At 42.5% G+C, this 27,706-nt stretch overlaps 1 protein-coding gene across 1 annotated transcript; it reads right to left on the reverse strand.

The window, feature by feature from the left end:
- Positions 1–11,139: 11,139 nt before the first annotated feature.
- LOC124699906 (zinc finger MYM-type protein 1-like) lies at positions 11,140–14,124 on the reverse strand. The gene is made up of 4 exons (XM_047232134.1): positions 14,060–14,124; positions 13,107–13,938; positions 12,796–13,021; positions 11,140–11,249 (listed from the first exon to the last, which is right to left on the reverse strand). Exons 2-4 carry the CDS (start codon positions 13,838–13,840, stop codon positions 11,202–11,204), a joined length of 1,008 nt encoding a protein of 335 aa, XP_047088090.1. The 5' UTR covers positions 13,841–13,938; positions 14,060–14,124; the 3' UTR covers positions 11,140–11,201.
- Positions 14,125–27,706: the final 13,582 nt, after the last annotated feature.

A 27,706-nucleotide genomic window follows, 5' to 3' on the forward strand; every position in this document is an offset into this window, starting at 1 on the left:
GGCGAAGCCGCCACCCGCACGCCTGCGAGGGTGCTCCTCGCGCTCGTCCTTCACCGGCGCGATGTAGCGGGCTGACGACGTCGAGTACGATGAGTAGTGGGTGGAGGAGGAGGAGGAGCGCGAGGATGAGGAGCGCAAGATGGATGACGCCTGTTGTCGGCGTGCATCCCACCTCCCTGTTGTCTGGCGGCGCGACCCTGGGCGCTGCTGCGGTGACATCGTCAGCGAGGGGTTATTCTCGTTGGCGATGTGGTCGAGGACCCAGGCGAGGGTCCTTCCGGGGGCGCTCCAACACCGCCGTCACCCCTCGGAGTTTTTGTTCTCCGGCGGGGGACCGTTCCCTTCGTTGGCTGTGATCCGGTCCTCGCGATGTTGTGCAAAGAACGTCGTCGACGTTGTTGTCGGGGTCCTAGAGCGGGCTGTTGCGCTCCTCTAGCATGAGGGCCGACCATAAATAGTCGTAGATGGCCGCCCTCCGCACCGCTCCAATAGGCATGTGCCGCACCGGCAGGCTACCGACGCTAAGGACACATCCAGACAGATAGCGCATGTCCGACGGGACAGGGTACTGCGCCTGCCAGAGAGGGCGCGCCTCATCCACATCGCATCACCCAATTCGTTTGTGGCGTTGTCGTCGCCTACGTAGCACTCCATGGACAGGTTTGGGCGGCGGGGAGGGGAGGAGAGTGCTCGGCTCATCTGTTTTTCTCTCGCTGTTGTTCTCACTTGTATTCATTCATACCTCCAATCTTCATCCATACTATTTATATGATGTTGATTCCATTCATATGTGAGTAGTTACCTTTATTCTTGTGGATTATGGGGAAACCCTAGAAAATAATATGTCTTGAAATAAAGATGACTCAGTACTTTTGTTCATGATTGTATGTATTAGTTAATAACTTCCAGTAGGTTTAACGGGCATCTATATGGGCAAGGCCTGCCCGTACCGTCCGCCCGTACCACCCACTAGAAGCACCGCCTCGTCAAATACTTTGACCTCCCGCAGACGGATCTGACATCCAAGCACGTACGCGACCAAAAACACCAGAACAATGTCCCAACAGAGATCTGAAGGAAGATCAAGAAGGGGCCTCATCCAAGCTGCTACCCGGATCATTGGAGGACAAGGCATCATCAACTTCATCATCATCCACAACGAAATCATCATCTCCATTCCCTCCATCTCAGTAGATTGCAATCGTCATTACCATTGTGGGTTTCTACTTGAATTCACACCATTATTCCCATTCCATTCGCAAGATTATGATGATGTTCTAAATTGTCTCCATGTGTGAGTAGTCCACCCGGTTCTTGGGGGAGATGGAGAAACCCTAGTACTATTATTATATAAATTAAGATAATTTATAGCTTTGCACTATGATTGTATGTTAGTTTTCTCTTGTGATGTTGCATGATGTCGACCATGTAATATTTTCCTAAGGGTCGCAGGAGGGAACTACCATCGGAAGTTTGGTAGTGTATACGGCGGGAAGTGACATCCTGTGTGCGGTGCACTATTGTACGGAAGAAGGGGATAAGAAGGGACTCACAATGCGTAACAGATATAAACTGGGTAATCCCTTAATTGTGATGGATCAGTAGGTGTCATGTCGAAGGTCATTGCGGTAGTTATTCAGGGATATGTTATGCGATACATATTCCAACTTTGAGCGTTTCCCACATGCAACGAGGTCTAAGATATGAATTATGTAGTTTGTGTTTTTAGTTAATACTAGAGGTGGAACCAACAACCCCCGAGAATATTTTTAGTATTATTGCAGTCCAAACATTCAAAAATAAATGATTTGTGGACAAAGGATTGATTTTGAACAATGATAAACCAACTACACACAAAGAAGTTATGATGGGCCCTGACTCCGTTAAAATGGCTAAGCGCCATGGAATCCAAGATAGGTGAATACTTTTTGAAAGTAAATAGATCTATAAAATTGATGGACTGGGATAGGAATATCCTTGAAGAAGCTCGATTTGCCGAAAAGTTGTTTACGACAAAGTTCAAAGAGTTGACTACGATAAGATTAGATCTTCCGTAGCGATGCTTATAGTCTATGTGGATTATTATAGTAATCACTACATATTTCTTTTATGAGATATGCTAGTAGGATGGCAAAATACATTACTTAACAGAAGTGTGTATTAAAGGTGTATACAAGATACAACCAAGAGTTTTGCTGGTCCGTGGAATACTATATAGGTATACGAACTTCAATTGGATGAAGTGAGTATCGCGGAGTTGGAATCTTCACCGGATGAAATAGTCAAAGAGTTTTTGATTTCATCAAAAACGATGAAGATGCTTGCATTTGCAAGAAATTAAGTGGGAGCGCTGAGACATATTTATAATACTTTATGTAGATGACATATAGTTGGTTATAAATGATGTTATTATATACTTGATCAAAAGGTTTCATTGAGAATTAACTTCAATGAAAGGATATGAACTGGAACATATTTAGTGTCAAGATCTATGAAGATAGATTGAAACACATAATAAGTTTAAGTTAAAGTACATAGAATGAATATTGAAGTAGTTCAATATAAAATATTAAGAAGGTGTTCTTTTCATGTGAAGGTTTAACAAGACTTGAGTGTATTTGACACTCGATGAGTAAAAACACATGAGTGATTTTAGATCACGAATAATATGTACAAAATCAGATGTCATGTGCTAAAGTGTTATGAGCATATACCAGAATGATTCATGTGATGATCATTGGACGACAGTAAGAATATCCCCGAGTGCATTAGAAGAACCAAGGATATATGTAGTTTTATATGGGGTAATGATAAACAAATCGCTGTAAGGTGTTACACCGATATTAGTTTGGTCACATATAAAAATAAAATTTCAATCTCAATTAGGCTAAGTGTTGTTTAAAAGGTAGCACAATAAGCTAGAAGATGTCTATGCTAGATTTAGATGAGTTCTAAATATTGTGACGGATTCTACAAAAGAAGGCAGAGTATGTCATTGTTTTGATAATGATTGAGGATGTTAAGTCGAGAAGTTCTTTGAGAACTTGGTGTAGTTCCGATAGTGTCAGAACTTTGAAGCTATATTGTGTGTGACAATATTAGTGACATATTTCAGACCGCGGAATTAAGGTTCCACCAGAAGACCGAACATATACGATTAATGCCGACTCATTTGGAAAATGAGTGATGCGTGAAGACGCAAATGAATTGCAAAATACATACGTCTCTGAGCGTGTCAGATTCGTTGACTGAAATATCTCCCGTGAGCAAAACATGATAAGCACCAAAAGGCCAAGGTGTTATATCTTTACAAATGTAAACTAGATTATTGACTCTAGTGCAAGTGGGAGACTGTTGGAGATATGCCCGAGAGGCAATAATAAATTAGTTATTGTTATATCTTAGTTTTCATAATATATTTTTACACTCCATGCTATAATTATATTGACCGTAAACATTAATACATGTGTGTTGTGTGAACAACCAGAGTCCCTAGTAAGCCTCTCATTTAACTAGCTTGTTGATTAATAGATGATCATGGTTTCCTGATCATGAACATAGGATGTTATTAATAACAAGATCATATCAATAGGTGAATGATGTGATGGACACACCCATAGTAAGCGTACCATAAGATCAAGTCATTAAGTTCAATTTGCTATTAGCTTCCGATACATAGTTGCCTAGTCCTTCGACCATGAGATCATGTAAATCACTTATACCGGAAGGGTACTTTGATTACATCAAACGCCACTGCGTAAATGAGTGGTTATAAAGATGGGATTAAGTATTCGGAAAGTATGAGTTGAGGAATATGGATCAAGAGTGGGATTTGTCCATCCCGATGACAGATAGATATACTCTTGGCCCTCTTGATGGAATGTCGTCTGATTAGCTTGCAAGCATGTGTAGTTCACAAGAGATGATATGCCACAGTACGAGTAAAGAGTACTTGTCGGTGACGAGGTTGAACAAGGTATGGAGATACCGATGATCGAACCTCGGACAAGTAAAATATCGCGTGACAAAGGGAATCGGTATCGTATGTAAATGGTTCAATCGATCACTAAGTTATCGTTGAATGTGTGGGAGCCATTATGGATCTCCAGATCCCGCTATTGGTTATTGGTCGGAGAGGAGTATCAACCATGTCTGCATAGTTCGCTAACCGTAGGGTGACACACTTAAGGTTTGATGTCGTTTTAAGTAGATATGGAATATGGAATGGAGTTCGAATTTTGTTCGGAGTCTCAGATGGGATCCAGGACATCACGAGGAGGTCCGAAATGGTCCGGAGAATAAGATTCATATATAGGAAGTCACTTTCCAAGTTTGGAAATGATCCAGTGCATTTATGGAAGGCGCTAGAATGTTCTAGAACCTTCCGGAAGAAATCACCATGGAAGGTGGAGTCCCGGTTGGACTCCACCAACCCTAACCAGCTGATGTCTACGCACGCTTCTATTCCTGTAGACAGTGTTGGGCCTCCAAGAGCAGAGGTTTGTAGAACAGCAGCAAGTTTCCCTTAAGTGAATCACCCAAGGTTTATCGAACTCAGGGAGGTAGAGGACAAAGATATCCCTCCCAAGCAACCCTGCAATTACGATACAAGAAGTCTCTTGTGTCCCCAACACACCTAATACACTTGTCAGATGTATAGGTGCACTAGTTCAGCGAAGAGATAGTGAAATACAAGTAGTATAGATGTATATGAGTGGTAATAGCAATCTGAATAAAATATGGCAGCGAGTAAACATGCAACAGAACAGTAAATAAACGGAGATTCAATACTTAGAAACAAGGCCTAGGGATCATACTTTCACTAGTGGACATTCTCAACATTGCAATCATAAAGGAATATAAATAAGCACTTCACTATGCGATTCTGAATTACTCTTTGGCAAGATAACGAACACTAATTCATCATGTAGGCAAACCTTAAAGATGTATTCCCAAGTACTAATAAACACCCCCACGCTGTCACTGTGAGCATTCATAGGAGGTACTAACACACCACAATTTCATAGAGACATACAACTCAAATCATAACTCAGTGAATAAGTATTCTGTGAAATATAGCCTAAGAGACCCACACGGTGCACACACTATCACCTTTACACACGTGGGACAAGGAGTCTCCGGAGATCACATAAGTAAAATCCACTTGAATAGCATAATGACATCTAGATTACAAAGCTCATCATATGGATCTCAATCATGTAAGGCAGCTCATGAGATCATTGTATTGAAGTACATGGGAGAGAGATTAACCACATAGCTACCGGTAAAGCCCTCAGCCTCGGGGGAGAACTACTCCCTCCTCATCATAGGAGACAGCAGCGTTGATGAAGATGGCGGTGGTGTCGATGGAGATGCCTTCCGGGGGCAATTCCCTGTCCCGGCGGCGTGCCGGAATAGAGACTTCTGTCCCCCGAATCTTGGCTTCGCGATGGCGGCGGCTCTGGAACTTTTCTTGTATCGTGGCTTCTCCGTCTCGAAGTTTTGGGTCAGGATGGCTTAAATAGGCGAAGAGTCGGAGTCGGAGGGGGTCTGGAGGCTCCACACAACAGGGGGGCGCGGCCCCCCTCTTGGCCGCGCCGCCACCGTGTGTGGTGGCCCTGGGCCTCCCCTCTGGTCCCTCTTCGGTGTTCTAGAAGCTTCGTGGAATTATAAGATCGTGGGCCTTGATTTCGTCCAATTCCAAGAATATTTCCTTACTAGGATTTCTGGAACCAAACACAGCAGAAAACAGGAACTGGCACTTCGGCATCTCGTCAATTGGTTAGTTCCGGAAAACGCATAAAATCATCATAAAGTGTGAACAAAACATGTAGGTATTGTCATAAAACAAGCATGGAACATAAGAAATTATAGATACGTTGGAGACGTATCAACATCCCCAAGCTTAGTTCCTACTCGCCCTCGAGTAGGTAAACGATAACAAGAATAATTTCTGAAGTGACATGCTACTTACATAATCTTGATCATACTATGTAAAGCATATGATATGAATGAAGTGATTCAAAGCAATGGTAAAGACAATGAGTAAACAACTGAACCATATAACAAAGACTTTTCATGAATAGTACTTTCAAGACAAGCATCAATAAGTCTTGCATAAGAGTTAACTCATAAAGCAATAAATTCAAAGTAAAGGCATTGAAGCAACACAAAGGAAGATATAAGTTTCAGCGGTTGCTTTCAACTTCAACATATATATCTCATGGATAATTGTCAACACAAAGTAATATAACAAGTGCAATAGGTAAACATGTAAGAATCAATGCACACAGTTGATACAAGTGTTTGCTTCTAAGATAGAAGGAATAGGTAAACTGACTCAACAATAAAGTAAAAGAATGGCCCTTCGCAGAGGGAAGTATGGATTACTATTTTTGTGCTAGAGCTTTTTATTTTGAAAACATAGAAACAATTTTGTCAACGGTAGTAATAAAGCATATGTGTTATGTATAAGACATCCTATAAGTTGCAAGCCTCATGCATAGTATACCAATAGTGCTCACACCTTGTCCTAATTAGCTTGGATTAACATGGATTATCATTGCATAACATATGTTTCAACCAAGTGTCACAAAGGGGTACCTCTATGCCGCCTGTACAAAGGTCTAAGGAGAAAGATCGCATTTGATTTCTCGCTTTTGATTATTCTCAACTTAGACATCCATACCGGGAGAACATAGACAATAGATAATCGACTCCTCCTTTAATGCATAAGCATTCAACAATAGATAATATTCTCATAAGAGATTGAGGATTAATTGTCCAAACTGAAACTTCCACCATGAATCATGGCTTTAGTTAGAGGCCCAATGTTCTTCTCTAACAATATGCATACTCAAACCATTTGATCATGAAAATCACCCTTACTTCAGACAAGATGAACATGCATAGCAACTCACATGATATTCAACAAAGGTGTAATAGTTGGTGGCGTCCCCAAAAGCATGGTTACCGCTCAACAAGCAACTTATAAGAAATAAGATACATAGCTACATATTCTTCACCACAATAGTTTTTAAGGCTATTTTCCCATGAGCTATATATTGTAAAGACAAAGAATAGAATTTTAAAGGTAGCACTCAAGTAATTTACTTTGGAATGGCAGAGAAATACCATGTAGTAGGTAGGTATGGTGGACACAAATGGCATAGTTTTTGGCTCAAGGATTTGGATGCACGAGAAGAATTCCTCTCAATACAAGGCTAGGCTAGCAAGGTTGTTTGAAGCAAACTCAAGTATAAAACGGTACAGCAAAGCTTACATAAGAACATATTGCAAACATTATAAGACTTTACATCGTCTTCCTTGTTGTTCAAACACCTTAACCAGAAAATATCTAGACTCTAGAGACCAATCATGCAAACCAAATTTTAACAAGCTCTATGTAGTTCTTCATTAATAGGTGCAAAGTACATGATGCAAGAGCTTAAACTTGATCTATATGAGCACAAAAATTGCCAAGTATCAAATTATTCAAGACATTATACCAATTACCACATGAAGCATTTTCTGTTTCCAACCATATAACAATGAACGAAGCAGTTTCAACCTTCACCATGAACATTAAAAGTATAGCTAAGAAAACCATTGTTCATATGAAACAGCGGAGCGTGTCTCTCTCCCACACAAGCATGAATTTATTCAGAGAATGAAAATAACAAAAACAAAAATAAAAGCATACAGACGCTCCAAGTAAAGCACATAAGATGTGACGGAATAAAAATATAGTTTCACTAGAGGTGACCTGATAAGTTGTCGATGAAGAAGGGGATGCCTTGGGCATCCCCAAGCTTAGATGCTTGAGTCTTCTTGAAATATGCAGGTATGAACCACGGGGGCATCCCCAAGCTTAGACCTTTCACTCTTCTTGATCATATTGTATCATCCTCCTCTCTTGATCCTTGAAAACTTCCTCCACACCAAACTCAAAACAAACTCATTAGAGGGTTAGTGCATAATCAAAAATTCACATATTCAGAGGTAACATAATCATTCTTAACACTTCTGGACATTGCACAAAGCTACTGAAAGTTAATGGAACAAAGAAATCCATTCAACATAGCAAAAGAGGCAATGCGAAATAAAAGGCAGAATCTGTCAAAACAGAATAGTCCGTAAAGACGAATTTTTCAGAGGCACTTAACTTGCTCAGATGAAAATGCTCAAATTGAATGAAAGTTGCGTACATATCTGAGGATCACTCACGTAAATTGGTAGATTTTTATGAGTTACCTACAGAGAATACTACTCAAATTCGTGACAGCAAGAAATCTGTTTCTGCGCAGTAATCCAAATCTAGTATTGACTTTACTATCAAAGACTTTACTTGGCACAACAATGCAATAAAATAAAGATAAGAAGAGGTTGCTACAGTAGTAACAAATTCCAAGACACAACAAAACAGTAGCAAAATAAAAGCATGGGTTATCTCCCAAGAAGTTCTTTCTTTATAGCCATTAAGATGGGCTCAGTAATTTTAATGATGCACTCACAAGAAACAAGAGTTGAAGCAAAAGAGAGCATCAAAAGCAAGTATGAAACAAATTTAAGCCTAACCCACTTCCTATGAAAAGGAATCTTGTAGATAAACAAGTCATGTAGGCATAATGCAACAAGCATAGGAAAACTAGACAAGCGCACTTAAAGATTTTCAGCATATAGAGAGGTGTTTTAGTAACATGAAAACTTCTACAACCATATTTTCCTCTCTCATAATGATTTTCAGTAGCATCATGAACAAACTCAACAATATAACTATCAAATGAAACATTCTTATCATGAGTCTCATGCATAAAATTATTACTACTCCCAACATAAGCATAGTCATTCTTATTAATTGTAGTGGGAGCAAATTCAACAAAGTAGCTATCATCAAATATAGGAGGCATATTGTAATCATAATTAAGTTTATCCTCCATAGTAGGCGGCACCAGAAGACCACTATCATTATAATCATCATAAATAGGAGGAAAAGTATCATCAAAGTAAATTTTCTCATCCATGCTTGGGGGACTAAAAATATCATGCTCATCAAAACCAGCTTCCCCAAGCTTAGAACTTTCTATATCATTATCAACAATGGTGTTCAAAGCGTTCATACTAATATTACTACTAGCATGCAAATAAGGTTCCATAGGTTTTTTAATTTTCGCATCAAACAATCCATGTCTTAACTCAGGAAATAGTTTAGAAAGCTCACAGTTGTTCCATTATGCCTTACTAGTGTTTAACAAGAAACAAAAAGATGCAATTGCAGGATCTAAAGGAAATAGCTTCGAGCACTCACACACCGGCAACAGTGCTAGGAAATAGCTTAGTAGTCGGAGGATGTGAATACCTTTTACCTTACCTCCCGGCAACGGCCCCGGAAAATAGCTTGATGTCTACGCACGCTTCTATTCCTGTAGACGGTGTTGGGCCTCCAAGAGCAGAGGTTTGTAGAACAGCGACGAAGTTTCCCTTAAGTGAATCACCCAAGGTTTATCGAACTCGGGGAGGTAGAGGACAAAGATATCCCTCTCAAGCAACCCTGCAATTACGATACAAGAAGTCTCTTGTGTCCCCAACACACCTAATACACTTGTCAGATGTATAGGTGCACTAGTTCGGCAAAGAGATAGTGAAATACAAGTAGTATGGATGTATATGAGTGGTAATAGCAATCTGAATAAAATATGGCAGCGAGTAAACATGCAACATAACAGTAAATAAACGGAGATTCAATGCTTAGAAACAAGGCCTAGGGATCATACTTTTACTAGTGGACACTCTCAACATTGCAATCATAAAGGAATATAAATAAGCATTTCACTATGCGATTCTGAATTACTCTTTGGCAAAATAACAAACACTAATTCATCATGTAGGCAAACCTTAAAGATGTATTCCCAAGTACTAATAAACATCCCACGCTGTCACTGTGAGCATTCATAGGAGGTACTAACACACCACAATTTCATAGAGACATCCAACTCAAATCATAACTCAGTGAATAAGTATTCCGTGAAATATAGCCTAAGAGACCCACACAAGTGCACACACCGTAACCTTTACACACGTGGGACAAGGAGTCTCCGGAGATCACATAAGTAAAATCCACTTGAATAGCATAATGACATCTAGATTACAAAGCTCATCATATGGATCTCAATCATGTAAGGCAGCTCATGAGATCATTGTATTGAAGTACATGGGAGAGAGATTAACCACATAGCTACCGGTAAAGCCCTCAGCCTCGGGGGAGAACTACTCCCTCCTCATCATAGGAGACAGCAGCGTTGATGAAGATGGCGGTGGTGTCGATGGAGATGCCTTCCGGGGGCAATTCCCCGTCCCGGCGGCGTGCCGGAACAGAGACTTCTGTCCCCCGAATCTTGGCTTCGCGATGGCGGCGGCTCTGGAACTTTTCTCGTATCGTGGCTTCTCCGTCTCGAAGTTTTAGGTCCGGACGGATTAAATAGGCGAAGAGTCAGAGTCGGAGGGGGTCTGGACGCTCCACACAACAGGGGGGCGCGGCCCCCCTCTTGGCCGCGCCGCCACCGTGTGTGGTGGCCCTGGGCCTCCCCTCTGGTCCCTCTTCGGTGTTCTGGAAGCTTCGTGGAATTATAAGATCGTGGGCCTTGATTTTGTCCAATTCCGAGAATATTTCCTTACTAGGATTTCTGGAACCAAAAACAACAGAAAACAGGAACTGGCACTTCGGCATCTCGTTAATAGGTTAGTTCCGGAAAACGCATAAAATCATCATAAAGTGTGAACAAAACATGTAGGTATTGTCATAAAACAAGCATGGAACATAAGAAATTATAGATACGTTGGAGGCGTATCACCAGCCAACCAAGTGGGACGGTGGAGTCCATGGTGGACTCCACCTCCTTGGCCGGCCAAGCAAAGGGGGAAAGGGAGAGTCCCTGTCCCTCTAGGTTTCGTCCATATGGCAGTTTTTGAATTGGGGTCTTATTTAGATCTTTGAGCAAACCCTTGGGTGTTCCACCTATATAATGAGGAGGAGAGGGAGGGGGCAGCCTACATGTTGGCCGCACCACCTAGGGTCAGTGGAGGACCCAGGAATTTTGGTTTGCCGGGGCGAACAATTTAGGGGGGGAAATTTGACACGAAAACGCAAATTTACTAGATAAAATTCATAGGGTTACATTGTAAACGTAATTCAACTGTCATGATCAATGAAATAAAAATACCAGAATAACATGAAAAGACACAAAATACACTTAAAACCTTGTAACATGGATTTCAGCCCCATGAGATGCCCTTGTCAACCATAAGTCCATAATAATATTCTCGAAGGGGGTAAAGCGTAAAGTTGAAACGAGACCTACAATATGTGAATAAAGAAAAATATTAGTGAAAATCTTAGCAAAATTGTAAAAGTAGTTGATAAGATTGCATTATACCACTAAGTTGTAGTAGTAGCATCAGCATGAAATTTTCGTGGTAAATGGCCCCGGCGGTTCTTCAAGGCGTGAAAACGTAACATAATCTGCTTGTCGGGTATCTTTGCAAATATCTCTCGTTCAACAAAGCATATCATCAGATCATTGAGCCAATCATCACTTATCTTATTTCGAAGATCCGTCTTTATAATATTCATGGCTGAGAAAACCCTCTCAACTGATGTTGTCGCCACCGGTAATATCAATGCAAGCCTAATGAGGTGATAAACCAATGGAAATACCAAACGTTGTCCAGTTTTAACCAACTCGAGAGCAAGACCACTGAGACTACCACAAGCCAAGAAATTTTGGCCTCTTCTCATCACATCAACATATATATTGAGTTGATCAATCAAAAGATAGCAATCTTGTGAAGAGAAATCAACAGAGTAAATATTTGCAAGCTCAAGTAGCTTCTCATGATCAAAGTTTCCAAATGAATCCCTAGGATCTAGGCATGAAATGCACTTCAACAAACGTGTGGAAGTTTCACTAAATCGATGATTCATCTCAACTATGTTTCTGTCAATCACCTCATTGAATATTTGTACCTTGTAATGATGCAAGTTGGTGACCATTTTGCGTGAGCTCCTTGGGTATCCTCTAGCATAAATATTATCATCCATACTTGGCACCAAAATATTTCTTTCCATGCAAAAGTTAGTAGCAGCCAACAAGAGAGGCTCCCACCCATCATCTCTCAATTTCTGCAATAGATTTTTTACTGAGATAATCATATTCATGGCGCTAACTATGTTTTGATCTTTTTGTTGCAGTGCTTGTGCCAAATCATTGGTTAAACCAAGTACTCGAAGCATCAAATGCAAGATAATAACAAATTCAAAGGTTTCCATGTTTATGAGATAACCTGAAGCCATGCCTCTATCATCTGTATCTGTCCCATCCTCAACAATACCTCCGTTCACTTCAACCACAGAATCCCACATTTGATGTAAACGGATTAGAGTTCTATGATGTGATCCCCATCGTGTATCACCCGGTCTTGCTAAGCTTGTCTCTTGATGTTGACCACTTCCTGACACAATATCCCCATTCTCAAGCTGTGCTACCAATTTGTCATGATGCTTTTGCAACAAGTCATGTTTCCTCCTACAAGAGGCACCCGCCTACAAACAAGATTATATAGAATTAGAATTGTGTAATGGAATAATAAATATTTGAGGCCCAAATAAATATTTGTAGTGAAATAAACACTAACTATAGTAACAATCTTATTTGTATGCCCAAAGAAATCACCAACTGCTAGAACTCCTTTGACAACAGCAACAACCACCAATTGAAGTTGGTGGGCAAAACAATGCACATAAAAAGCATGAGGGTTCACATCTAACACCAATTTTTTCAGCCCATTTAGTTCACCACGCATATTTGAGGCACCATCATATCCTTGTCCTCTCAATCTAGACATGGATAAATTATGTTTATCAAACATTGCATCCAAAGATCTTTTCAAAGAGGCGGATTTAGTATCAACAACATGCTCAACACCAAGCAACCTTTCCAACACCTCCCCTTTTTGGTTCACAAATCTACAACCAACAATATACAAAATTATAATAATCATATGAAGGAGAGTAAGTAAATTTACAAAAGAAGCAATGCCAAATAACTAACCTCACAATCACGCCCATTTGCTCTTTAACCGATGCATCACGAGACTCATCAACAAGTAGAGCGAAATTACCACTCCCAAGCTCATTCATGATGACTTGCATAGTCTCTTCGGCACATGCTTGTACTATTTGTTTCTGAATTTTAGGAGAAGTCAATTTATGATTGCCAGGAGCATTATCATTCATCACATTGGCTACATCCTTGAATCTTTCGGCAAACCAGTCCACCATCTCAAGGAAATTACCCTTATTCAAGGAAGTGTCGGACTCGCCATGCCCACGAAATGCTAGCCCCTGTGAAACAAGAAATCTTGCAATGCCTACAACAGCCCTCAAGCGTTCTTCATATTCCAGATGTGATTTCTCATCATGACAAGTGATTGCATATGACACACTTTGCTTTTGATTTCTGAAATCTTCACAATGCCTTCTAGCATTATTGTGAGCGCTGTTTTGTTTACCTACATGAACCTTGAAGTACTCTGGCCCTTTCTTCCAATTTTTAAACCCCTTCTTCGTGAATGCATCATACCCAAATTTCCCACTAATGTTTGGAGGCTTGAAAAGAAAACAGTACAAACAATATGCAGCTTGTTTTTCAACACTATACTCTAACCAATCATATTGTTTATACCAAGCTTCTTGAAATGACCGCCAATCTTTACCAAATTTTGAGCGTGGAAAATTATGACCAATCAAACGGCATGGACCTTTCAACAAATATGCTCTTCTCATTTCATCTCTAATTGCCGGGTAGCATACTCATCAATCTGTTTTCGGATACCCGGATCGGAAATAACATCATCTAGATTAAATGCAGCTGGTTGAATGTCCTACAGTATGAAATTTGATTGCAAAATTGAGTTCTATAATTATTATTGGTACTGTAGTCTGTAGTAACTGTATAGAGAAATCATGACACAAAGATTGGAGAAGGGAAATCACAGGCATAACCTTGTGCGGCTGGTCCGTCCGCCTGCGTTTGGTCGAAGCAGCAGCCGCCGCAGCAGCCGCCGTTGTCGCCGCCTCCTCCTCATCTTCCATTTCCTGCGCAAGTGCAATCCAATCGGGCTCCTCATCCGAGTCCATCGGTGGCGTTGCTGGTCGGGACTTCAAGAGAGGGCGCTAGGTTAGAACGCGAGGGGAATTTTTTGTGATCGATTGGAAGTTGGAACGATAGAGAAGAAGCCGACGTTTGTGGATCCGTGCGTTCGTGTAGTGTATAGTATGTTGTATTGTTATTTCTTTTCCACACGAACATACCCCTTCGTTGCTGAAACAAACGAGAGAAACCTCATGTTCGACTGTTCGTCAATGGCTGCTGAGTGCTGATCCCAGCGAGGCGGCGACCAAGATGCAGAGCTGGGGTTCCCTCCTCCGCGCCGGGAGACCCGGGGCGGTCGCCCCTCCTCGCCCCCCGGTAGGTCCGCCACTGCCTAGGGCCCCGCAAGGCCGGCGCCCAAGAGAGCCCCCTCTCCCAAACCCTAGCACCACTCCCTCCTCCACCTCTCTCCCGTAGCGCTTACAACGAAGCCCTGCCGGAGATCTCCACCACCACCGCCACCACGCCGTCGTGCTGGCGGGATTCCAAAGAGGATCTACTACTTCCGCTGCCCGCTGAAACGGGGAGAAGGACGTCGGCATCAACACCGAACGTGTGACCGAGTACGGAGGTGCTGCCCGATTGTGGCACCGTCAAGATCTTCTACGCGCTTTCGAAAGCGGCAATTGATCATCTTCTGCAACAACGAGATCTAATCTCGTAGGCTTTAGAAATCTTCGAGTGTTAGTTTCATGATCTTCTCGTTGCTCCCATCTTCTAGATTGCATCTTGGCTGTTATTCGTTCTTGCGGTAGGAATTTTTTTGTTTTCTATGCTACGAATCCCATCACTAATGTGGCTTGCCGGGTACACAGATGTGGTTATGAGGGTTGGTTGATCAGATGGCTGGTCTACGATCACCTACTTCGGAACTCCTCCCTCATATATGCATGAATAAAATATGACAACATCTAGTTGAAACACTAAACCTTAATGCTAGAGGTAGATCGTAAGAACGTTCTAGCCCTCTGCAATTTCAATTTTTTCACACTGCTTATTCTTCATCTTTTTAGTTTAGTTTACTAAAATCGTTTTTTAAATCACCTTTCAATCAATCTTATTTCTTTACTTGGAATCAAAGTCAACTCAAATGTTTGCTTTAGTATTTATACTCCCTCCATCCCAAAATGTAAGGCATCGAAGGATTGTTCAAAAGTCAAACCTTACTAAACTTTAACTAAATACTTGGAAAAAATATTTAAATCTACAATATCAAATGGACATATTAAGAAAATAAAATTTATGGTGAATCTATTGATGTTGATTCAGTAATGTAAATATTCATATATTTGTATATAAACTGGGTCAAACTTAAATAACTTTGACGTTTACCTAATTCTTAGACGCCTTACATTTTGGGATGGAGGGAGTAACAAAGAACAAATAAAACCGCAGCCGGTAGTCTCTCTGCGGGATTGATACTCTTATTTCGAAACTATCTACACCTACATGTGCACTTGCAGTTATCCGGGGGTGCACGGTGGTGGAACTCTCAACGACGGAGGCGATGGGTTGGGGAAGGGATGCAACATCCTGGACCACGGATGCGCGACGGCGTGGCGATTGCCCGCGACCGGCCAGGCGGGATCGATCTGGGCAGCGCACGGCTCAGTCTGGGCAGTGGGCCCCGATCTGGGTTGTGCAGGCCGTGGCTGCTGCACATACCTCTTTGGTCCTAGGCGTGATGACTAACTATGCGGCGACGGTACGTGGACACCGCTTTGCTCATATGTCACTCGTGCGCCTGCTGTTTCCTTCTGTGGTGGAGGTCCTGAAACTCCTTCGTTGTTGCTGAGTGGCGGATGTCGGCATGGGGCCATGTACGTCCGCATCAAAGAATAAAGGTGGCGGTCCTAGGGTTACTCTCGCGTCAAGATGAATATCTGCTGGATCCTTGTCCCCCTTGATCTGGACGTACTGTCGAGTTCCGAAACTCTCCGCCGGCGAACTGCCTTGGACGACTCATGCGAAGATTGCTAGATTGGATGGATTCGGTATTGTGTTCCCTTGGATTTTCTTTTGACCGTTTGGTTTCAGGAGGGAGCGACACGAAGCTCTGCTATCAGTTATCATCATAGGACACGTCTTTTTGGTTCCATGGTGAAGTTAGAGGCGGAGACTGGCAAGGAAGCCAACTTTTGAGGACTAGTGCAGGTGGTTCGAGGCTTTACATCGATGGTGAACTTGCTTGGTGTTTCAGGCTTCATATAGAAGCGGCATGCGAGTGAGTGCATCAACAATGGGTAAATTAAATGTCGTACTTTTTTGGGTGAAAATCATAGGTCTGCTGCCCTTAACTGGTTCTACCTAGCAATGGTTTTGTTAAAGGCATTGTTTTGAAATGGAGACTTCCTTCAGGGTGAAAACCTAAGATATATGATCAGGCGACGATGTCGGTTTTTTGCAATGTTTCCTTCTTGGAGGCGTCTCTTTTAGAGAACTTGGACTTCAGGCGTTGTCATGGTGGTGTTTGTGTTGTTGCTGCTATAAGAACTGGAATACTATAGCGGGAATTTTTCCCCTTTTTAGCTTCTTCTTCTTTTTAGGTGTGTGCATCTGTACTACCATTAAGGTGTGATGTTGTTGAGGTTTGCTGTAATTGGTATCTTTCCGATATTAATATATTCTATTTATCGAATAAATCTACAACGACCAAATGACCCGAATACATATGAGCTATCTGAATAGTTTATTCATAAGTTCAAAAGATGAGTTCCTACATGAATGTTCATAATGCAATTTTCCATTAAATATGTTTTTGGATCGTGGTATATATGCGAAAACTCTTTTTTGGCACCCATACTCCAGTGTCCCTTTATTTTATGAAGTACGAAAATCATATGGTTTAAAAAATCTAGAGAAAACTGATGTACTCAATATATCTATCCCGAACATGCTCAATCAGGATGCTAATGTTTTTGAATTATGGACTACACGAAAATGAAAAGTTTGATAAATATTAGAGTTTCGAAAACCAGCACCGTTAACTATACTCAGATCCATATTTATTATTTTTGTGGGACTTAAAATACAAAGTTTTCCTAATTGAGATTTTGCACCTCTCTGTGAGATACATCATTTAGTACATCCGCGAAAGTCTTTCAAAACTTCTAAAATTGATTCTTCAGTTTTGAAATTTAAAGGAAGCACTAGATTTTGAGAGGCAAAAAACACTTGCTCGTATATATGGTCATATATTTATTTTTGGGCTGGACCACAGCAGCAAAGATCGTACACCCGTCAATTCGATCTTAATTATGAGACACCAAAGATAGTGCTGCCTCGAGAAGGACACTTTGTTTACCACCACACCGTTTAGATGTTTACTCAATTGGCCACCCATCACGATAGTAAAGTTAGCTAGTGGTGTTTTGGTACATGGGAGCATATGCTTTCTTTATTTTAAGATGTATGTTACACGTATTTTGAAATTTAAAAAAAATAAAATAAAAAATTCTCACGTATATCTTCACGTGCTACGTACTCACAAATTCGTTTCATGAAAAATCGACTTGTCGTGTGGCGTCTGTAAAAAAGACAAAATTTAATGCTAAAAATAAAGCTTTTGAGAAGATAGATTTTCTCTTTTCTACATAGATCACAAAAATATATTGGTTCCAGATGAAACTTAACGAACACACATATATTGTGGAGATGTACATGTAGAATTTTTTGTCAAATTTTTTTGATATTTCGAAATATCATTTTGTGGTAGAGGGAGCATACGCACCCGGGAGCCGTATTGAATTTCCAAGTTATACTCCCTCCTTCACAAATATGATGTGTATAATTTAATACAATTCAAGGTTTAATTCTATATCTCTTATCATAATTATTTCCATCAATGCATCATTTATTTTAATGACTCGTGCTTCATGAACATGACAACCATATCCATCAAGCCGATGTCTTGCTCGGGAACAGCAAGAGTCTAAGCTTAGGAAAATTGATGAGTGTATTTTTGAAGCATGTTTATTTAATATTTTTGTATAAGTAGTAATAAGATTTTGATATTTTACCACGCTTGCGTGCACCTTTTATGTTAGTCTTCAACAGGATCCAGGAATGGAATAAAGGAATGGAATCAATCAATGGAGAGGCTTTATGGACACAAAAATGAAGCAATCAGATATTGAAGCCAATTAAAGACAATAAAGATATTTACACTTGGGGAAAACATCGCTGAGAAACCACTCAAAATAAAGCAATCAGAGAGTTTGGCGACCATTGGTGGGGTAGGGGGAAGCTCATACGGTGCGGTTGTTCGACCATTCACCGCCTTCGTATGTTCAAATAGTTTCTCCCCATGCAAACATATCTGAGATCCAACATTCATAGACACCAGAAAACGCAGAATACTGACCTCTCGAAGGGATGTGGAGGGGGAACTAGTAGAAGGGCACAAATCCTTGTTGCTACTTACATCATTGAAGGCATAGGCATCATCTCCATCACCATCATGCGGCATCTACATCACCTTCATCACCATCACCATTTCTTCATCCATCTCGTTGTATTTCCTAGACTTGTTTGTGGATTTGTGCAAGTACTCATCCCTTTTCATGTACCATCCTCACCTTATTATTAATGATGATGTTGATTCCCTCAGTAAGTGAGTAGTTTTTTTAGTTCTTGGGGAGATGGAGAAATCCAGGATAATACTATGGTGTGAAATAAAGATGGTTATATTTTGTTGATGCACTGTGGTTTAGTTTTCTCTTTTGACGCTGTGTGAAGAGCTCCACACAATGTTTGCCTTTTTGACAAATGAGGGAATTACTTCTGTGCATGTGGTGGTAATGAGGCATCAAGTGACACCTTCACGTTGATCTATCATCATGTGACTAGAGGGGGATTAAAGGGGACTCATAAAGCCTATACATATCCACACGGGATCTTAGTTGAACCCTTAATAGTTTATGTACTGAGGTGGCTTGTCGGGTACATAGATGTGATTATGAGGGTTGGTTGATCAGATGGCTGGTCTGCAATCACCTACTTCGGAGCTCCTCCCTCATATATGCATGAATAAAAGATGACAACATCTAGTTGAAACACTAAAACTTAATGCTAGTGGTAGATCGTACGCTTCCTAAGAACGCTTCTAGCCCTCAGCAATTTCAATTTTTTCACACTGCGTTGGTCTTCATCTTGTTAGTTTAGTTTACTAAAATAATTGTTCAAATCACCTTTCAATAAATCGTATTTCTTTAATTGGAATCACAGTCAACTCAAATCGTCTGCTTTAGTAGTTTATAACAAAGAACTCCTAAAACCACAGCCGGTAGGCTCTCTGTGGGATCGATACTCTTATTTCAAACCTAGCTACACGTACATGTGTACTTGAAGTTATCCGTGGGTGCATGGTGGTGGCATTCTGTGGGAGATGGGCTGGGGAAGGGATGCAACAGCCTGGACCACGGATGCGCGGTATGGCGATTGCCGGTGACCAGCCGAGCGGGCTCGATCTGGGCAGCGCACGGCTCAGTCTAGGCCGTGGGGCCCCGATCTGGGTAGTGCAGGTCGTGGCTACTGCATGTACCTCTTCGGCCCTAGGGTGATGGATGACTCTACGTCGACAGTGGGCACCTCTTTGCTCATATGTCACTGGTGTGTCTGCCATTTCCTACTGTGGTGGAGGTCCTGAACCTCCTTCGTCGTTGTTGAGCGGCGGATGGTGGCATGGGGCCATGTACGTTCGCATCAAGAATAAAGGTGGCGGTGCTAGGGTTACTCTCACGTCAAGACGAAGATCTACTGGATCCTTATCCTGTTTGATATGGACGGAGTGTCGAGTTCCGAAAGTCTGCCGGTGAACTCCCTTGGACGACTCATGCGGAGATTGCTACATTGGATGGATTCGGTCGTGTGTTATCATGGATTATTTTTGACTTTTGTTTCAGGAGGGAGCGACACAAAGCTCTGCGCTATCAGTTTCCATCATAGGACACGTCTTTTTGGTTCCATTGTGAAGTTAGAGGTGGAGGATGACATGGAACCCGAGTTTTGAGGACTAGTGCTAGTGGTTCGAGGCTTTGCATCAATGGTGAACTTGCTTGGTGTTTCAGGCTTCATATAGCAGCGGCATGCGAGTGAGTGCGTTAGCACCGGGGAAATTCAATGTCCTACCTTTCTGGATGAAAATCAAAGGTCTAGCCTTAACTGGTTGTGTCTGTCAATGGCCTTGTTAAAGGAATTGTTTTGAGAGCGGAGACCTTCTTCAGGGTGAAAACCAAAGATCTATGATCAGGTGATAATATCGCTTGTGCACTGTTTCCTTCTTGAAGGCGTCTCTTTTAGAGAACTTGAACTTCAGGTGTTGTCACGGTGGTGTTTGTACGTGTTGTTGCTGCTGTAAGGACTGAAATACTGTAGCGGGACTTTTTTTCTTCCCCTTTTGGCTTCTTCTTTTCTTTGGACGTGTGCATCCATGCTATCATTAAGGTGTGATGTTTTTGAGGCTTGCTGTAATTGGTATGTACGCGATATTAATATATTCTCTTTATCGAAAAAATGTACAACGACCAATGACCCGAATACATATGAGCTATCCGAATAGTTTATTCATAAGTTCAAAAGACGAGTTCCTACATGAATGTTCATAATGCAATTTCCATTAAATATATTTTTGGACATGGTATATATGCGAAAACTCTTTTTTGGCACCCATACTCTAGTGATCCCTTTATTTTATGAATTACAAAAATCATAAGGTTTATAAAATCCAAAGAAAACTGATGTACTCAATATATCTATCCCAAACATTCTCAATCGTGATGCTAATGTTTTTGAATTATGAACTACACGAAAACAAAAAATTGATAAATATTAGTATTTGGAAAACCAGCACCGTTAACTATACTCAGATCCATATTTAACATATTTGTGGGACTTAAAATACAAAGTATTCCTAATTGAGATTTTGCACCTCTCTATGAGATACATCATTTAGTACATCCGCGAAAGACTTTCAAAACTTCAAAAATTGATTCTTCAATTTGAAATTCATGAAAGCACTAGAGTTTGAGAGCCAAAAAAAAAAATACTTGCTCGTTTATATGATCATATATTTATTTTTAGGCTGGACCACTCCGTCAATTCAATCTTAATTATGAGACACCAAAGATAGTGCTGCCTGGAGAAGGACAGTTTGTTTACCACCACACTGGTGTTTGGATGTTTACTCAATTGGCCACCCATCACGATAGTAAAGTTATACTCCCTCCTTTACAAAATAGGATGCGTATAGTTTCTGCTTAAAATCAAACTTTTAAAGTTTGACAAACTATATAGAAAATGATGTTAACACTTATAATCTCAAAATAATATTTTTAGAATGATCGCGAAATATACTTACATGTTGTGTGCATTTGGTATTCTAGATGTTTATGTTTTTACCTATATAGTTTGTCAAGCTTTAAATATTTTTTTGCAGGGAAACTTCAAATAGTTTGACTTTAACTAAAATTATATACATGCTATTTTAGGAAAAAAGGAACATGGTGTTAGGGCATCTCCAACGGCCCGATGCAATCGGGCGCGCCCGCGCGTCCGTTTTGGTGGGCACGCGGTGGCCGGCGTCCGTCCGGTACTTTGGGTCGTGAGTTGCACCCAATGCCAGCGGCCACCCATTTGGCCAACGCGGCCAATATATGGTCTATTTCTTTGGGAAATAGGCCATTTAGCCACATAGATTTATAAATAATATCTAAAAATATAGAATAATATCAAATAAAATGTAACATGATCAGAAAACAAAATGTGTCATAGTTTTAACAAGGAATAAATATAAAAATTACAAATTGAGATTGTCAACTCAATTTGTGCGGTTTGGGATCTCTTTTTGCCTCTTCTCGAACGAAACTCTCTTCACCTCGTTCATGGCGGTCAAGTCGGCGGTCATGATCATGTGGTTCTCGGCTTGGCGTTTCAGCTCAACTTCTCTCTCCTTAAGCTCCACCTCTTTGGCCCTTGCATCTGCAATGAGCTCCAATTATTTCTCTTTGAGCTCTACTTCCCTAGCCCTCGTCTTGGCAGTAGCCTCTTCAATCTCAAGCCCTCGTTTTGAAGTAATCCAAAGCTTTCCACACCTAGAGCAAAATGAGACAACAATGACAAACGTATGTGTAAACAACGAAAAAACAAGTTGAGGTTGAGAACTATACCAAGTCCTTCATGCCGATGCTGCTAACGGGAATCCGCTTCACGTGATCATACGCCGCTTGGAACTTGTTGCATTCCATTTGAATTGTTCCCCACCTTTTTTGGATGGCTCGTTGCGGTCGCTGTCGAATTGCCCCTTTCCGTACCGGCGATTGATACGTCCAATTTGCATCACTATTTTATATCATAATTTGCTGTTATTCATTGATATATTTCATATTTGGAGATGATACTTATGTTATTTCATCTATTTTGCATGTTTCATGATTATTGGAGGATCGCGCACCGGAGCCGGGATTCCGCTGGAAAAAGCACCGTCGAATGCAATATTTCGGAAGATCAACAGTTGACGGAAATTATATGAAAAATCCTATTTTTCCGTATGACGAAGGGAGCCGAAGGGGGAGAAGAGGGGACCCGAGGTGGGCCCACCCCATAGGCCGGCGCGGCCCAAGGCCTGGCCGCGCCGCCCCGTGAGGAGGGGGCCCACATCCCCTCTCGCCTCCTTTTCTTCGCGTATGCCTTCGTCCCGAAAACCTAAGCTCCGAGGGTACGTCGCGAAGAGCCACAGCCGCCTCTCGCGGGCGGAGAACACCAGAGAGAAAAGAGCTCTCCGGCAGGCTGAGATCCGCCGGGGAAATTCCCTCCCGGAGGGGGAAATCGACGCCATCGTCACCGTCATCGAGCTGGACATCATCTCCATCATCATCGCCATCATCATCATCATCATCATCGCCATCTCCACCGCTGCACCTCGTCACCGCTGTAACAATTTGGGTTTGATCTTGATTGTTTGATAGGGGAAACTCTCCCGGTGTTGATTTCTACTTGTTATTGATGCTATTGAGTGAAACCGTTGAACCAAGGTTTATGTTCAGATTGTTATTCATCATCATATCACCTCTGATCATGTTCCATATGATGTCTCGTGAGTAGTTCGTTTAGTTCTTGAGGACATGGGTGAAGTCTAAATGTTAGTAGTGAAGTATGGTTGAGTAATATTCAATGTTATGATATTTAAGTTGTGGTGTTATTCTTCTAGTGGTGTCGTGTGAACGTCGACTACACGACACTTCACCTTTATGGGCCTAGGGGAATGCATCTTGTACTCGTTTGCCAATTGCGGGGTTGCCGGAGTGACGTAAACCTCGAGCCCCCGTTGGTATATCGATGCGGGAGGGATAGCAGGATCTCGTAGTTTAAGGATGTGGTTAGATTTATCTTAATTACTTTCTTGTAGTTGCGGATGCTTGCAAGGGGTATAATCACAAGTATGTATTAGTCCTAGGAAGGGCGGTACATTAGCATAGGTTCACCCACACAACACTTATCAAAACAATGAATATTAATTAGCCGTATGTAGCGAAAGCACTAGACTAAAATCCCGTGTGTCCTCGAGAACGTTTGGTCATTATAAGTAAACAAACCGGCTTGTCCTTTGTGCTAAAAAGGATTGGGCCACTCGCTGCAATTATTACTCTCGCACTTTATTTACTCGTACTTTATTCATCTGTCACATCAAAACCCCCGAATACTTGTCTCGTGAGCATTTACGGTGAATCCTTCATCGAAACTGCTTGTCAACACCTTCTGCTCCTCGTTGGGATCGACATTCTTACTTATCGAAGATACTGCGATACACCCCCTATACTTGTGGGTCATCAGCGATGCTCATGGAAGTAGTCATGGATTCGGTGCCAGAATACAACCCCTTCCTAGTCGGTTGATCTTGCCCAATGGCCAACCACCCCTCGACGATCATTTTGTCCTCCAGCCCCGTGTAGTTGCTTATTCTTTTGCTAACCCGGGGACCTCGACCTTGTGCAGTAATGTCTACGCACGCTTCTATTCTTGTAGACAGTGTTGGGTGATGTCTACGCACGCTTCTATTCCTGTAGACAGTGTTGGGCCTCCAAGAGCAGAGGTTTGTAGAACCGCAGCAAGTTTCTTTTAAGTGAATCACCCAAGGTTTATCGAACTCAGGGAGGTAGAGGTCAAAGATATCCCTCTCAAGCAACCCTGCAATTAAGATACAAGAAGTCTCTTGTGTCCCCAACACACCTAATACACTTGTCAGATGTATATGTGCACTAATTCGGCGAAGAGATAGTAAGATGCAAGTGATATGGATGATTGTAAGTAGTAATTGCAATCTGAAATAAAGATGGCAGCAAGCAAACATGTAACATAACTTGTTGGAAACGGTGTTTCAATGCTTAGAAACAAGGCCTAGGGATCATACTTTCACTAGTGGCCACTCTCAACAATGATCACATAAATAAATAACTTTTCTTCACTTGTGCTACTTTCTCACACTCTCTTGTTGGATAATAAACATCATTCATTGTGTAGGGCTACAAGAGAACCCTCAAGCCGGAGTAAACAAGCTCCACAACTTCATAAAGGAATCACACACGATGCGCACACTGTCACCGTCACATCGTGGAGAGTAATTCCGGAGTTCATATTAAAGTAACCTCTAGAGGGCATAGTAATAGTTAACTTCATAATCTACAAGAGATTAAAATCATAACCTACGCCAAGTACTACATGATGCACACACTGTCAACATTACATCATGGAGGAGGAATAGACTACTTTAATAACATCACTAGAGTAGCACATAGATTAATAGTGATACAAAGCTCATGATCACATAAAGATCACACCATGGGAGAGAGAGATGAACCACATAGCTACCGGTAGAGCCCTCAGCCTCGGGGGAGAAATACTCCATCCTCATCATGGGAGACAGCGATGGCGATGAAGATGGCGGTGGTGTCGATGGAGATGACTCCGGGGCATTCCCCGTCCCGGCGGCAGTGCCGGAACGAGAGACTTCTCGTCCCCCGAAACGGAGTTTCGCGATGGCGGCGGCGTCCCTGGAGTCTTTCTGGAGTTTCGTCGATTGGTATCGGGTTTTTAGGTCACGAGAGATTATATAGGCGAAGAGGCGGAGTCGGAGGGGCCAGGGGGGCTCCCTCCCCATAGGCTGGCGCGGCTAGGGGGGCACCCGTACCGCCATATGGTGTGGGTCCCCTGCTGCCCTTCCTCGTATCCCCTTCGGACTTCTGGAACCTTCCGTGAAATATAAGATCGTGGGACTTTGCACTACAAGAAAAGTTCTGATAGACAACGTCTCAAAATCGTCCGCTAAGGGGTATTTTTCGTCGCCTATGGGCCTAACCCGACGATATGGGTTCTGTTGTGGAAACTGCGTCCGGCAAAGTCCTACGACGATTTTTTCGGTCCGTCGCGCTTGGGCGCCCTTCCGCCACGGAAAATCGGACCGTTGCCCAAGTGTTTCCGGGAGCCCGTTGACTGCTGACGTCATGCAAACTGACGAGTGGCGGACGCCGTTAACCGGCAGCTAACGGCGTTAACCTGCCGAAACCCCGTGGTAGATGGTAGGCCCACACGAGGCCCTGCCACGTCTTAAGCGGGTCGGCCCATTAAGTTTGCGGGCCGGGCCAGCCTGACTTAGTTTGACCGGTCAACTATATAGCCGGGCTGGTCCATTAGTTACGTGGGCCGGCCTAACCTCTAAGGTTGACTGGTCAAAACTTTAATGGGCCGGCCCACTAAGCATGTGGGCCGGGCCGAATGTACTCGTTTGACCGGTCAACAGGCAAAGGGCCGGCCCACAAGACATGTGGGTCCCACTTTCTCGGTATCGGCCGGCCCATTTACAAAGTGGGGTCCACATTAAAGCAATCGGGCCGGCCCAAGAAGTTAGTGGGCCGGCCCAATTAGCATGTGGGTCCCACTTTCTCGCTATCGGGCCGGCCCATTTAGTACGTGGGGTCCACATTAGATCAAATGGCCGGCCCAACAAGCCGATGGGCGGCCAAAAGCACCGGTGGGTCCCACTTTCCGGTTAAAGGGCCGGCCCATTTAGTATGTGGGGTCCACCATATAGTAAGTGGGCTCGCCCAACAAGATAGTGGGCCGGCCAAAAACACGAGTGGGTCCCACTTTCCGGTTAAAGGGCCGGCCCATTTAGTATGTGGGGTCCACCATATAGCAGCGGGCCGGCCCAACAAGATGGTGGGCCGGGCCAAAAACACAGGTGGGTCCCACTTTCCGCTAAAGGGCCGGCCCATTTAGTATGTGGGGTCCACCATATAGCAGGTGGGCCGGCCCAACAAGATGGTGGGCCGGCCAAAACACAGGTAGGTCCCACTTTCTTCTTGGAAGGGCCGGCCCATTCGGTACGTGGGGTCCACCATATAGCAAGTGGCCGGCCCAACACGCTAGCGGGTCGGGCCAAAACACCGGTGGGTCCCACTTTCATCTTAAAAGGCCGGCCCATTTAGTACGTGGGGTCCACCATATAGCAGTGGGCCGGCCCAACAGGAGAGTGGTCGGGCCAAAAACACCGTGGGTCCCACTTTCGTCTTAAAGGGCCGCCCATTTAGTATGTGGGGTCCACCACAAAAGCAATTGGGCCGGCGCAACTAGTTAGTGGGCCAGCCCGAGAGGGGCGGGGTCCACCTTAAAGCAAGTGGGCCGGCCCAATTAGGGTGTGGGGTCCACAAGAAATCAAATGGGCTGGCCAATAAGTAAGTGGGCCAGCCCGTTTAGTTGTTGTTTATATGCCGGCGTAATAGGCGCTTTAGGATTTTGCGAGCCGGCACATATGTGATTTCGCTTAATTGGGCCGTTTAAGGGATGGGAATTCGTGATTTAGATACTGAGAATATTTACGCAGCATTGATTTCTGTCGGATAGCCTCACTTACCACAAGCACCAAAGAAAAATGCGCGAAAGAACTATAAAAACTAACTAAATATTACATCAGTCGCAAGGCTTTGAAAAAATATTACGTAACCCGCGAGAAATTGAATGGTAATTAAACCTAGCAATACAATGAAGCGATCCGGCAATCTTTTAAGTTGTCCATGCAAGCACCTATATCCGAAACAAAGACATTACAAGTTAAGACAAGAACAATGGAAACGCAAAGACACCGCAATATTGTTTGCCAAAGAATTTGGAACTCATCATTTCGTCGTTATAACAAGATCATTGTAATGCGCACAATAAGCAAACAAAGAGTGCATGCCGCATACCAACGACCAATATAACAGAGCATGTTAGAATGAAACAAGAGAGCTTACTACCGCCGAGTCCCATGCAAACCAACATGTTCGGGAGTACAAAATTGGCATGAACAACATAGTAGCAAGGCTATAAATTTTGTAACAACGACCGAGCAAGATGAAGTTACGATGGCTACATCTACGAGAGCAGTGGAATGTAAACCAAAAATAGAAGTTACGATGGCAAAAGCTAAAGAGGAGGGAATGTGAACCAACATGTGCCAAGTGCAATTA

This window comes from Lolium rigidum, chromosome 3, assembly GCF_022539505.1.
Source record: "Lolium rigidum isolate FL_2022 chromosome 3, APGP_CSIRO_Lrig_0.1, whole genome shotgun sequence".
In the NCBI taxonomy this organism is placed as follows: Eukaryota; Viridiplantae; Streptophyta; class Magnoliopsida; order Poales; family Poaceae; genus Lolium; species Lolium rigidum.

Coding starts and splice junctions, on each gene's coding strand:
- LOC124699906 (XM_047232134.1), bottom strand. CDS start 13,840: ATGAGAAGAGCATATTTGTTGAAAGGTCCATGCCGTTTGATTGGTCAT. Junction 13,022..13,106: donor CAAATGGGCGTGATTGTGAG/GTTAGTTATTTG, acceptor TGTTGGTTGTAG/ATTTGTGAACCAAAAAGGGG. Junction 11,250..12,795: donor TGAACCCTCATGCTTTTTAT/GTGCATTGTTTT, acceptor ACAAGGTTTTAA/GTGTATTTTGTGTCTTTTCA.